General features: G+C 50.7%; 1 protein-coding gene across 3 annotated transcripts in view; it reads left to right on the top strand.

The window, feature by feature from the left end:
- stau2 (staufen double-stranded RNA binding protein 2) overlaps positions 1–12,500 on the top strand; it is a 104,493-nt gene that overhangs the window by 41,780 nt on the left and 50,213 nt on the right. For all 3 annotated transcript variants that reach the window (XM_062521034.1, XM_062521031.1, XM_062521033.1), the window contains exons 11-13: positions 1,083–1,214; positions 4,136–4,193; positions 10,329–10,663. In XM_062521034.1, the coding sequence (XP_062377018.1) occupies positions 1,083–1,214; positions 4,136–4,193; positions 10,329–10,663 (525 nt within the window). The remainder of the gene's footprint in view (positions 1–1,082; positions 1,215–4,135; positions 4,194–10,328; positions 10,664–12,500) is intronic.

A 12,500-nucleotide genomic window follows, 5' to 3' on the forward strand; every position in this document is an offset into this window, starting at 1 on the left:
TTTGTGTGGCCCGAGTCGCTTCTAAAATTTCCACATTGTTCCCCCCTGCCGGGGCTGCGGGGCATAAATGAGTTTCTGTTCTTCAGAGAGGAGGGGGCCATGTGTGTGTGTGTGTGTGTGTGTGTGTGTGTGTGTGTGTGTGTGTTTGGGGAGTAGGGGGAGAGGAGGCTTTTGGGCTACATGTTGCTCAGCGCAGCTCAACAAGCTTTCGTCTGGAACCAAAGCAGCTAAACCCCTTTCACGTCGCCACCATTTCTTGTGGGACGCATTGACTCGTTGTCGTTGATCATTTTTTGTTTCCTGGTCCTTTTTTCTTTCTTTGTCGTCGCTCGTCATTGTGCGTTCCTGAACAGACTTGTTCCGCTGTCGGTTTGTCCGTGGCGGCGTACTGTAACAAGAGCCCGTTTTGGCCTCCCACGATTCCCGATCATTTTATAGCTCTGGAATGCTGCTAGTGCAGCTTTTCCCCACTTGTGTTTACCTTTCCGACCGAGGCCTGATTTACGTCTACAAATATCTGCTTATTTTACTGCAAAGTCTGACTTACCTCCACGAGTGTCTGCTTATTTTATTTGCAGACAGATTTTATGTTGCGGCTCGATGCAAAATAAACACGGGAAGCCCGAATATAATCCCGCCACCTGTTCGCCATCGCCTAATCCAATTACCACGGACAGACGCACAAGTCCAAGGCAAAACACTGTGGCGCAACTGTTTGACTCACGCTCAAACAACTACCCCATAAACTATCCTCTGGGCCCATACACAGAGAGGGTCCCCCCTCTGCACCCCTCCAGAGGGCCTGCTGTAACGTTTCAGTGGCGTTATTGTGGCCTGAGATTATACATGAGGAGGGCAACGTTTTGAGCAACATTGCTGGGCAATCATATTATTGGCTCTTCTTGGTGTTCTTCTTGGAGTTCTTCTTGGATGATAGCAACAAGTAACCCACTGATTGTTAAAGTTCTTGAGATTAAATCATTTGAGCGATATCAATCGCATGTTTGTTGTTCATCATATATTTGTGTATTTTTGTGTGTGTGTGTGTGTGTGTGTGTGTGTGTGTGTGTGTTTCTACACAGGTGAAAGTAGGAGGGGAGATCGCCACAGGCACGGGACCCAATAAGAAGGTGGCCAAGAGGAACGCAGCTGAGGCCATGCTGCTGCAGCTGGGCTACAAGGCGTCCACCCCTTTACCTACCTCCCCAGACAAGGTCAGTAGATCTGAGAGAGAGAGAGAAAGAGATGTCCACCCTGCTACCTACCTCCCCAGACAAGGTCAGTAGATCTGAGAGAGAGAGAGAAAGAGATGTCCACCCTGCTACCTACCTCCCCAGACAAGGTCAGTAGATCTGAGAGAGGGAGAGAAAGAGATGTCCACCCTGCTACCTACCTCCCCAGACAAGGTCAGTAGATCTGAGAAATCTGAGAGAGGGAGAGAAAGAGATGTCCACCCCTTTACCTACCTCCCCAGACAAGGTCAGTAGATCTGAGAAATCTGAGAGAGGGAGAGAAAGAGATGTCCACCCCGCTACCTACCTCCCCAGACAAGGTCAGTAGATCTGAGAAATCTGAGAGAGGGAGAGAAAGAGATGTCCACCCCGCTACCTACCTCCCCAGACAAGGTCAGTAGATCTGAGAAATCTGAGAGAGGGAGAGAAAGAGATGTCCACCCCGCTACCTACCTCCCCAGACAAGGTCAGTAGATCTGAGAAATCTGAGAGAGGGAGAGAAAGAGATGTCCACCCCTTTACCTACCTCCCCAGACAAGGTCAGTAGATCTGAGAAATCTGAGAGAGGGAGAGAAAGAGATGTCCACCCCGCTACCTACCTCCCCAGACAAGGTCAGTAGATCTGAGAAATCTGAGAGAGGGAGAGAAAGAGATGTCCACCCCTTTACCTACCTCCCCAGACAAGGTCAGTAGATCTGAGAAATCTGAGAGAGGGAGAGAAAGAGATGTCCACCCCGCTACCTACCTCCCCAGACAAGGTCAGTAGATCTGAGAAATCTGAGAGAGGGAGAGAAAGAGATGTCCACCCCTTTACCTACCTCCCCAGACAAGGTCAGTAGATCTGAGAAATCTGAGAGAGGGAGAGAAAGAGATGTTCACCCCGCTACCTACCTCCCCAGACAAGGTCAGTAGATCTGAGAGAAGGAGAGAAAGAGATGTCCACCCCGCTACCTACCTCCCCAGACAAGGTAGTATCTCAGAGAGGGAGAGAGAGGTGTCCAGCCCACTAGCTACCTCCCCAGTAGGGCTAAATTGGGTCTAAATTCATATCATGGTATTTGTAGGCTGAATGGTGATACAAAATATACCAGTATTTTCTATAAAATGGGTCACTCAGTTGCAAGTTAAACTCAGATATATGAGCACTTTTGTTGATTCTGATCAAAATAACATCCTCCAATATTTGAAAATATGTAGATGCGAAACAAATGAAAAAATATGTAACCCAATTGAAAACAATGATCTGAATCTGAATCTCTGAATGTTTTTCAACAACAGGGTCATAAAATAGACCCCAGTAGAATTCCAGAACCCTGCTGGTTCCTGGAAATATTGAAATCCTTAAATTAATTAAAATCAACAATTGCAAATCAATGAATCAGTGAATCAATGAATATTTTAAATGCTGTATTGTATTGTTCTTTTGCAGAACGTGAGTAGATTGCAGGCTGGTGCATATTGATTTTAATTTCATGTTTGTTTTTAATTTAATCTTCTTATACCGATATACCACCCAGCCCTACTCCCCAGAAAAGGTCAGTAGATCTCAGAGAGAGAGAGGTGTCCACCCTGTTACCTGCCTCCCCCACACAAGTCCAGTAGATGAGCGAGCGAGAGGGAGAGAGAGAGAGAGAGAGAGAGAGAGGGAGAGAGAAAGAGAAGGAGAAAGAGAAAGAGAAAGAGAGAGTTGTCCACACTGCTACCTATCTCCCCAGACAGTGTCAGGAGATCATCATTAAAGAGACTGATGGGTAGATAGAGAATAAAGTCATAGATATGTCAGATATGGTCTGTAGGACCCTGCACACACCTGCAGAATACTGTTGGTGTATACTGGAGAGAGACGGAGGACAGATCGATAGACATTTGCACTTACATCCGCTCATCCAGGAGACTCTTTTATTCAAAACCTCACACAGTACATTGTAAGCACACAGTACATTTACACCCAGATGGCTCCCTGCTTTGTGACCAGGGTGGTAGTTAGCGCCACTACCTACTGAGTGCTCTGCAAATTGAGCTACAGAAATATACACACATTTCTACAGACATCTATGGAGATAAACAAAGCATTTGGGAAGGGAGAGTGTGTGAGAGGAGAAAATGGGCTATCAGAGAGAGAGAAAGAGCGAGAAAGAGAGAGACAGAGAAAGGGGCAGACTAAGGAGTAAGACCGACTTACACATTGCCAAATCCCACAGTCCTTTAACATCTCCGCTCGCCTCGCCAACACTTTGTTTTTGAGCACCTTCAGAGACTCCCTCTCCAGAGGCTTGCCATCCGTTTGAGCCCCGCCACAGGGGCTGCCAGAGAGGGCCGCAGGGCCCGCAGCACGTAGCCTGCTGGAGCCGCCTATAGAGAGAGAGAGAGAGAGAGAGAGAGCACCTTTTCAGCCCCTGCCTGTAACCCAGCCCCCACACCCCCCCAACCCTGCAAAGACTTGGCTGGGCTGGTGACAGTTGCTCAAGGATGTCTTAATTTGGGGACACCCCCTAGCCCCCCCCCATCTCTCCCTCTGCTTACCCAACCACCCCCCTCCCTCGCCTGAAAACAGTAGGAAGCAACTTGTCTGACACACTGAAAAGCGGTTTTGGTAAACTGGCTTCTCTCCCATTTTTTCCCCTCCCCTCCTTCCTCTCTCTCTCTCTCTCCCTCTCTCTCTCTCTCTCTCTCTCTCTCTCTCTCTCATTCTGTCTCTTCTCCCTCTCTCTCCACTGGCTCTCTCATTCTCTCTCATTCCCCTGCCATTCCCTCTCTCTCTCTCCCTTCCCATGCTCTCAATCCCCCTCCATCTTCCTCTCCCTCTACCCCCCTTCCTCTCTCTCTCTCTCTCTCTCTCTCTCTCTCCCTCTCTCCCCCTCTCTCTCTCTCTCACACATCCCTCTCCTCTTCCCTCTCTGCAGATGGACAACAAAGGCTGGAATGGACAAAGACCGTCTTTCCCTGAACCCACGAATAACAGTGAGTGTTTGTGGGGGCCGCTCCAGCCCAGGTGACATGCGGGCGTTTAATCTGGATGACTGGTCAATGGCCCTCTGACTGTCAGCTCAATCCACCTCCTGTGTGTGTGGAGACTGCAAATCCACAAGGTCCATTCACCACGCACTGGGCGCAAAGCGGTGTTGGGCAACACACACACACACACACACACACACACACACAAGAAACACACACACATTCACACAGTCATATGTATACCCCTTTTTTCCCTTAATCACACATACACACACAGACATATACACACTCACCCACACAAACACACCCCTTCTCTGTAGGTCATGCACACACACACACACTCTCTTTTTCTCTCTGTCAGACACACACAGACAGGGGCTGACATTGAAAATATGTTGATTTATACCTTACATGCGTACAGTCAAATGTATACATAGCGCTTGAACATACTCACACACACACACACACACACACACACACACACACACACACACACACGCACACACCTTCTCTCGACTGCTGCTTGCCAGATAGGATTAGCCCCTCCCCAACCCAACCCTCCAAATCACACACACACACACACACACACACACACACAGTCGCAGACTTTCCCATGTGTGTGGGATGTTCAGCAATTGCATGAAATTATAGAACGAAGCCCCCATTATATAAGAGACAGCCGGGATCAAAGGCCTTTCAGGCCGCCATCAAAGGCTCACATTCACCATCTCACATTCCATACCGTGTGCCTTGCCACTGATTAATCTGCCTCTCTCTCTCTCTCTCTGGAGATGGGGCAGAGATAGTGGGTCAGTGTGGTCTGCTGGGGAGGCTTACATCACAGCATCATCCCTGCGTTGGGGTGTTTTTTTGGTTTCGAAAGGGTGAGAATGAGTCAGTTTTGTGTGTGGCATTTGAAGAGATAGATGCAAACAATTGTGCAAGAAGGCCGGGGTGGGTTCCCCCCCCCCCCGGTTCTTGTTGTGGAGTTTTGAAATAAACTGGCAAAAAAGCTACAGTGAATGAAGTCGCTTTAGTGATGTCAGCTTTGGAGATTTCGATGCAGCTTGACGATGGCATTCTTGGAAATGATGAAATGACACCAATGGAGGAGAATGTGTTTTTTCCGTGTGTGTGTGTGTGCATGTGTGTGTGTGTGTGTGTCATTCTCAGTCAGCGTGTGGTGCAAACATTGGCCGGCCGCCCACTTTCGCGCCGAGCGTACTCTCTCTCTCTCACTCACGCTCACGCTCACCTCCCCAGACGCTGTCACAGCCCCGTGCGCCGAGGCCACGGAGCCTCCGCCACTTCCCCATAAAAGAGCTATTTTTAGGGGCGGCGCTGACACCGTCGTCGACGACGGAGGACGCTGACAGGCCTGTGTAGTCAGGCCCCGCGGGACAGCCGCGTCGGGGGAGAAAAAGAGGCGAGGTTAGGGTTTCAATATCCGTTTTTTGGTGCGTGTTTACGACGAAAAAAAACAAAACAAAAACAAAACGTTTTCTCGCCGGTTCGGTTTTTTGTTTTGTTTCTTTGGCCCGCGGACCCACCCTGGAGGGCGTCCATTTTTCCCGAAGGCCCCCTCCGAGAGTTCATCTCGCCCCGTCAGCAGCGGCGGCGTGGCGGCGGGGGCCAACTGTCTTTTTCATTACCTCCGCGCGGGCCTCGCCAGAGCGCCGACCTGTTAATGTCAAAATAATGTCCGTCGCTCCAGCGCCAAGGATTTGCAATCTGCGCGAGCTGCCAGCGAGAGAGCGGTTACGGGCCCGGGAAGGGCACTGACACACAACAGAGACACGTTTGCATGGGAACGACCAGAGGCGGGGGGGGGGGGGGGGGGGGGGATCGACACCCCCTTTCTCCTCCTCGAGCCCTCGCTGCTCTGACCGGCATTGCCCGGAATTGGGACATTCCGCTTCGCTCTGCCGTTCCTCATCTGGCCGTTCCCACTCGCTCCCCTCCTCTTCATATACTGCTCTGGGCACGGAAGCCCATCACGGCTCAGCAGTGAAAAGTTAATGGCAGATTGAGATTGACACATGGAACAAAATGGCAGATTGGAATCGGGATCCCAATTTAGGTTTCTGCCCCCCACCCCCCTCCCTCCTCTCCCTCCCCACGCACAGAAGGGACACTGTGTCATGGCACCGATGAGTAAGAAGGCCAAGAACCATTTTTAAAAAGAAGAAAGAGAGAGAGAGAGAGAGAGAGAGAGAGAGAGAGAGAGAGAGAGAGAGAGAGGAGAGAAGGGGAGTACGAGCGAGAGACAGCGAATATGTGGCTCCCTGGTGAGTCATGCGAGAATCCCCTCCGTGCTGCCTGCTCCACGGGCACATGTAACGTGATGCATATTGAAAGGGATAAGACCGCACGTCAGGCCCCATTAGTCCGTTTACTGTCACGTCACCCCGTGGCCAGTGTGCTTTACACAACTTGTGTGATTAGAGGTCGTCGGGATGCATCTTGCGCAACCCGCGTCAAGCCACAGATTTAAGGGAGTGGGGAACTCTGGGGCTGTTTGTTTTCATCCTTTATTGTGCATTCGTCAATTCAAGTCACATTGTGTTGATGTGTGTTTTTTTTAAAAAGTGCACTCCAGTTTGAGTCGGTTGACCATCAAAGTAAACAGCATGACGGAATATAATAATTTATGAAAGAATAAAAGACTACAAAACTCGAGACATATTAAACATGAAGGGCAAGTAAATGATTAAGAGCAAACAAACAAGCAAAGTTTATGCACAACCATGGTGACTGTGGTACTACGGGCTGCCACTCATTCATCCTGGAGGAGAGGAGAGGAGAGAGAGGCTGAGGAGAGGAGGAGAGAGGAAGGGAGGGAAGAAGAGAAGAGAGAGAAGAGGAGTGGAGAGGTAAGGTGAAGAGAGGCAGGACAGAAGGATAGAGGAGAGATAAGAGGAATGCAGAGGTGAAGGGGAGAGAAGAAAGGAAAGTAATGGAAGAGAGGCAAGAAAGAAGCAGAAAGGAGAGAGAAGAGGAGTGGTGAGGTGAAGAGAGGAGAGGAGAGGAGAGAGAAGAGGAGTGCAGAGGTGAGGTGAGGAGAGGATGTGAGAGGAGAGGAGAGGAGGATGAGGATGAGGGCCTGCCCAGGAGGGCCATGCAGAAGTGATTAGGGCTCTGCCTGAGAGGAGCAAACTCCAGGGCCCTCCCCAGGGGGTTATTGCAGCATGGCCCTTTTTTCCTCAGCAAAGTTGCCACGTTTCATTTCCTGACAACAGTCTGTGTGTGTGTGTGTGTATGTGCATGTGTGTGTAAATGTGTGTTTGTGCATGCTTGCGTGCCTAGATGCAGCCGTGTTTGTCTGCAAGGAGTGTGTTTATGTGTCTGCCTGTGAATTGTGTGTGTCTGTGTTTAATGTGTTTGTGTCAGACATGCCTGGTGCGTGTGGGTGTGCTTGCAAGCGTCTCTCTTTCTCTGTGTGTGTGTGTGTGTGTGTGTGTGTGTGTATGTTTGTGTTTAGTATCTGAGTCCTGTTGCTTCATCGTTGTGATTTACAGTGTTGGGCTCTCATCCTTATCTGTTTAAAATCAGGCGCTGGGCCCTGGACTGGCCCGTGGCCAGTACACCGTTCTCAGACAGAGCCCATTAGTTTGGGTGGAACCCCTGGAACCATGGGAGAGGGTGAGAGGGAGGCATGGAATCATGAGTATTTCTTTTTTCCTTCCTCCCTCCTCTCTCTCCCTCTCTCTCTCTCTCCCTCTCTCTTTCTCTCTCTTTCTTTCTCTATCTCTCCCCCTCTCTCTCGCTCTCTCTCTCTCTCTCTCCCTCTCTCTCTCCCTCTCTCTTTCTCTCTCTCTTTCTCTCTCTATCTCTCCCCCTCCCTCTCTCTCGCTCTCTCTTTCTCTCTCTCTCTCCCTCTCTCTCTCTCTCCTTCTCCCATTCTTGCTGCCCTCCCTTGTGCATGTATGTTTTTTAGTTGCATGTCGGCGGTGAAGTCATGTTGGCTCACACCTTGTGCTTTTACGGTATGTTACATTCGTGGGCCGCGGCTGGTGCGGCCGCTGCGGCGCTGACTTGTGTAACTTTAAATTGAACTTGTCGTTTGGACATCTGAAAAATCTGTGTCAGTTTTGCTCTATTTCTGGGCACTCTCTCCCACTGAGATGACCACAGGGACGCTCGACTGGTGTTTCTGATTTGCGCTCCATCCCTTGAATCCATATTCAGCAGACAGACACACACACATTTTTTTATACAAACATGCATGTATCATCATCAATACCCAGATGTGTGTGTCTCTCTGCATCCTTATGGGGTTACATCAAATAATATTTATAAGCTTGCAAACAAGAATCCAGACCAAGAGATGATGCTCCGTGAAGACCCAGCTTCGATGCTGGAGAGCCAAGCAGCTTTCAAAGAATCTGTTTTGGGTTTTTTTTTTCCCTAGCTAGCCGCACTTGTACTGTTGCCGATACAAACAGGAAGTTAGCGAGTTCTCTAACCTCCCCGGATAGCAGCTGAGCTCACAAGCAGCTCTGGCTCGCGTCTGGCCTGGTTCCGGCCCGGATCCCCATCGACATCAGCTGCGGTCCGTGCTAGCGCCAGCGCACAGCTGTGTGGCCCGGGAACAGCTGTTCTCCCCCTGGTCTCCAGCGACCTTGTCTGAGGGCTAAACTTGCATGTTTTTCCAATAGGCTAATCCAGAACTAGCAGCAACCAAGAGAGAAAAAAGTGAAAGGAAAAGAAAAACACCATTGAATGGAAAAAGGACTCCGCCTTTTTCTTCTTCTTTTTTTTGCTCTGTCTGGGATGCTGCTCAAGCTGTTCTCAGGACACTGGTCCTGGCGATTCGTCCATTTTAGCGGTTCTGCGCTTCTCGCTTCGGAATGCGTCATCAGCTTAATTGGAGCATGTTCTTGACACAGTCTGTGGCTATGGGATCCATGTGAGGCTTTTGGGTTGTCTTTGCTTGTCTCTGCACTTCTCATTCAGCATCTGTGTACAGTGAATATTCAAGGCTGTGTTAGGTGTTGGGGTCTGAGGCTGTGTTAAGGTGTTTTGGGGCAGCCCGAAAGGTCTGAGGTGCAAACCTGGGCCCGATAGGCATTGGTTTGATCTGGACTTGATCTGGAAAAAAGGGGGGGGGGGGGGTGGTGTCGGTTGATTTGCCCTTGAGCAAGGAGTCCCGCCTAACCGCAACTGCTGATGTTGAAGAGGCTGCCCACAGCTCTATGTGTGTGTCTAATAGCGCTTTTACTGTGTATGTGTTCATTGCCAACAGATGAGTTAATTGCATTTGATTAATATATAAAGTATCTGAACTGCAAAGAAAAGTTGTGGAGCAAGTACAGATATCCTCGGGGCGAGTAACTATCACTGTTCTTGAGAGTGTTTTAAGTGGTAATCCAGTAATCTAATGCATGTAGGATGATTAGCCGCCACTGGTGTTGTATACACGTCCACATTCTTGTCAATCAGAAGCATAGCATAGCATGGAATTTATGAGAGGCCAAGCAAGTGTATGCTTTAAAATTGAGCAAATCTTGTGCCAAGTCGCCAAGGGTAGAATAACTTTTCCACATGCCAGCCCAAACAGTTCTATCTGCAAATGATGTTCCCATCTGAACCCAATTCTGAGCCAAAGCACACAGGCCCCCCTTTGGCAACAAAGGATGGTGGTTCAAGTCCGCAAATCTCTTTGGCAGGTAACGCTGTGAACGGTAATGACTGCTCTCCCTCTAATCTCTCTCTCTCTCTCTCTCTCTCCTTCTCTCTATCTGTCTCCCATGTTTTCATTCAATCGCTCTGTCTCTATCACTTTTCTCTCCTCCTTCTTCCCCTCTGTCTGTCTCCCTCCTCATACCTCATCTCGCCCATTCCTCTCTTTCTCTCTGCACTTCTCCTTACACCTCCCTCTCCTCCTCCTCCTCCTCATTTGTCTCCTCCTCTTTCTCCCTCTCCTCCTCTTCCTCCTCTATGTCCTCCTCTTCTTCTCATCCGTCTTCTCTCCCTCTCCTCCTCTTCCTCCTCTATGTCCTCCTCTTCTTCTCATCCATCTTCTCTCCCTCTCCTCCTCTTCCTCCTCTATGTCCTCCTCTTCTTCTCCTCCATCTTCTCTCCCCTCCTCCTCCTCCTCCTCTCTCCCTCCTCCTTCTCTCCTCTCTCTTGGTCCTGCAGCACAAAAGGGAATCCTCCACCTCTCCCCCGACGTCTACCAGGAGATGGAGGCCAGTCGGAACAAGGGCGGCCCCGGCGGCGGCCCTCCGCCCGTCCCCTCCTCCTACCTGGGCGGCCCCGGCGGCGCCAAGGACCCGTACTACGCCCCCGGGCCGGGCAGCACGGCGGCCATGGCGCGCGAGCTGCTGCTCAACGGCTCGTCCCCGGCGGCGCTGGCGGCGGCGGGCGAGGTCCTGGGGCCCAAGGGCAAGACACCTGCTCTGGCCCCCGCCGTGTCGGCGTCCGTGCAGCCCGCGCAGCAGCTGGAGTACTTGGCCCGCATTCAGGGCTTCCAGGTAAGGGCCGAGGGAGAGGGGGGGGGGCGGGGGGGGCGGTGGAATGTGAGAGAGATGGTCGAACGGAACACTCCTCCTCAACACCCAAGTGTGTGCACAGGTGTAGACGCACACAGACACACACACACACACACACACGCAGACATACACACATACATACATGTATACATACATACATTCATTCACAGATATATATATATATATATATATATATATGTATACACACATACTGTACATACATACATACATACATACTGTACATACATATACATACAGTACATACATATACATACAGTACATGCATACATTCATTCACAGAGATATACACATGTGCACACACACACACACACACACACACAGTAAACATGCCACCTTCCTTCTTTAGTTTCCCATTTCTCTCCCTGGTGCTGGTCAGGTTTCATAACACTGCTCCACCAGACTCTTCACACACCCATACACTTGTACTTTCCAGACACAGTGTGTGTGTGTGTGTGTGTGTGCGTGCGTGCGTGTGTGTGTACGTGTATGTGTGTGTGTTAGATTAGAACCAGAACCTGCTTTTGTCATTGATGTCAGATTTATAAAACTGATCCCACAACCACCACCACCACCGTCACCCTCCCCCACAGGACTGGTCTGTTTCCTTCCTCTATCTGTTCTGCTGCTAACAGGGAATGAACACCTGTCTGGGTCCTGAGTCCTGTGAACCTTCACTTCTGTGTGTGTGTGTGTGTGTGTGTGTGTGTGTGTGTGTGTGTGTGTGTGTGTGTGTGTGTGTGTGTGTGCGCGCGCGCACGCTGCGCTCCAGTGCTTCTCCTCCCAAATCGACTCGGTCTGTTTTTCAGATCGTGTGCAGATGACTGGGAGCTCGCTTGCCGGCGCATTCCTCGTGCCCTTACGCGGGGCCCCCCTGTTAATTTCGGGGCAGATGCTTCTTATAATGGACAGTGAAAACATTTTATCTTAACCTGCTGAAGGCTCCTTTGAAAGCCCCGTTTGTTATTGCGGCGAGTCTTCCTGTGTCCTGAAACCCGATGAAGCGAGGAGCAGCGGCCAAACATAAATACGGAGACGCAGCAGGTTTGCGTTAGTCAGGGAGGTGGATGTTGCAGAGGTGGTGGTGGTGGTAGTGGTGGTGGTGGTGGTGGTGCGTGCGTAATATGTGTGTGTGTGTGTGTGTGTTGGGTTGGGGGGGGGGGGGGGGGGGGCGGGGGCGAGTGCAGCTGTACTGGATGACAGAACAGAGAACCTGCACTGCGAGTGAATCATTCACAACTTAAGCCCTGCACCCCCCCACCCCCCCCACCCCTCCAGCCTGCTCCAGCCCCCCTGATAAGTATGCGGCCCAGGGATGTCTGAATGGGCCTGCGCCTCTCTTGTGTTTTCTCTGGTGTACGGGACCGAGGAGGGATCGGAGTGTGTAATGGAGAAACAAGGTCAATATGGCTTTCATTGAGCACTTTCATTGTGCTCTGCATTGGCAATGACGAGCCTGGACACACTAGACACTGGGCTTCGGTTTTCCTCTCTCTCTCTCTCTCTCTATCCCTATCTCTATCTCTTTCTCTCCTTCTCTCTTTCCCGTTTGCTCGAAGCATAGATTGCTGTGTGTGTGTGTGTGTGTGTGTGTGTGGAGATGTTAGCCGATTTCCTCTTCGCCCCCCCAACACTCCCTCCTCCCCCTCCTCCTCCGTCTCAGGCACACGCTCGCTCTGCCAGGCATCACTTGATCTTTCCCTCTCCCTCTGCCAGACCCCTAAACACCAAGCACTGCCGCCCGCCCGCCCGCTCACTCTCTCTCTCTCGCTCCCGCACCCCTTTGCCAGAACATTCTCCC

The sequence above is a fragment of the Sardina pilchardus genome, chromosome 19 (genome assembly GCF_963854185.1).
Source record: "Sardina pilchardus chromosome 19, fSarPil1.1, whole genome shotgun sequence".
Classification (NCBI taxonomy): Eukaryota; Metazoa; Chordata; class Actinopteri; order Clupeiformes; family Clupeidae; genus Sardina; species Sardina pilchardus.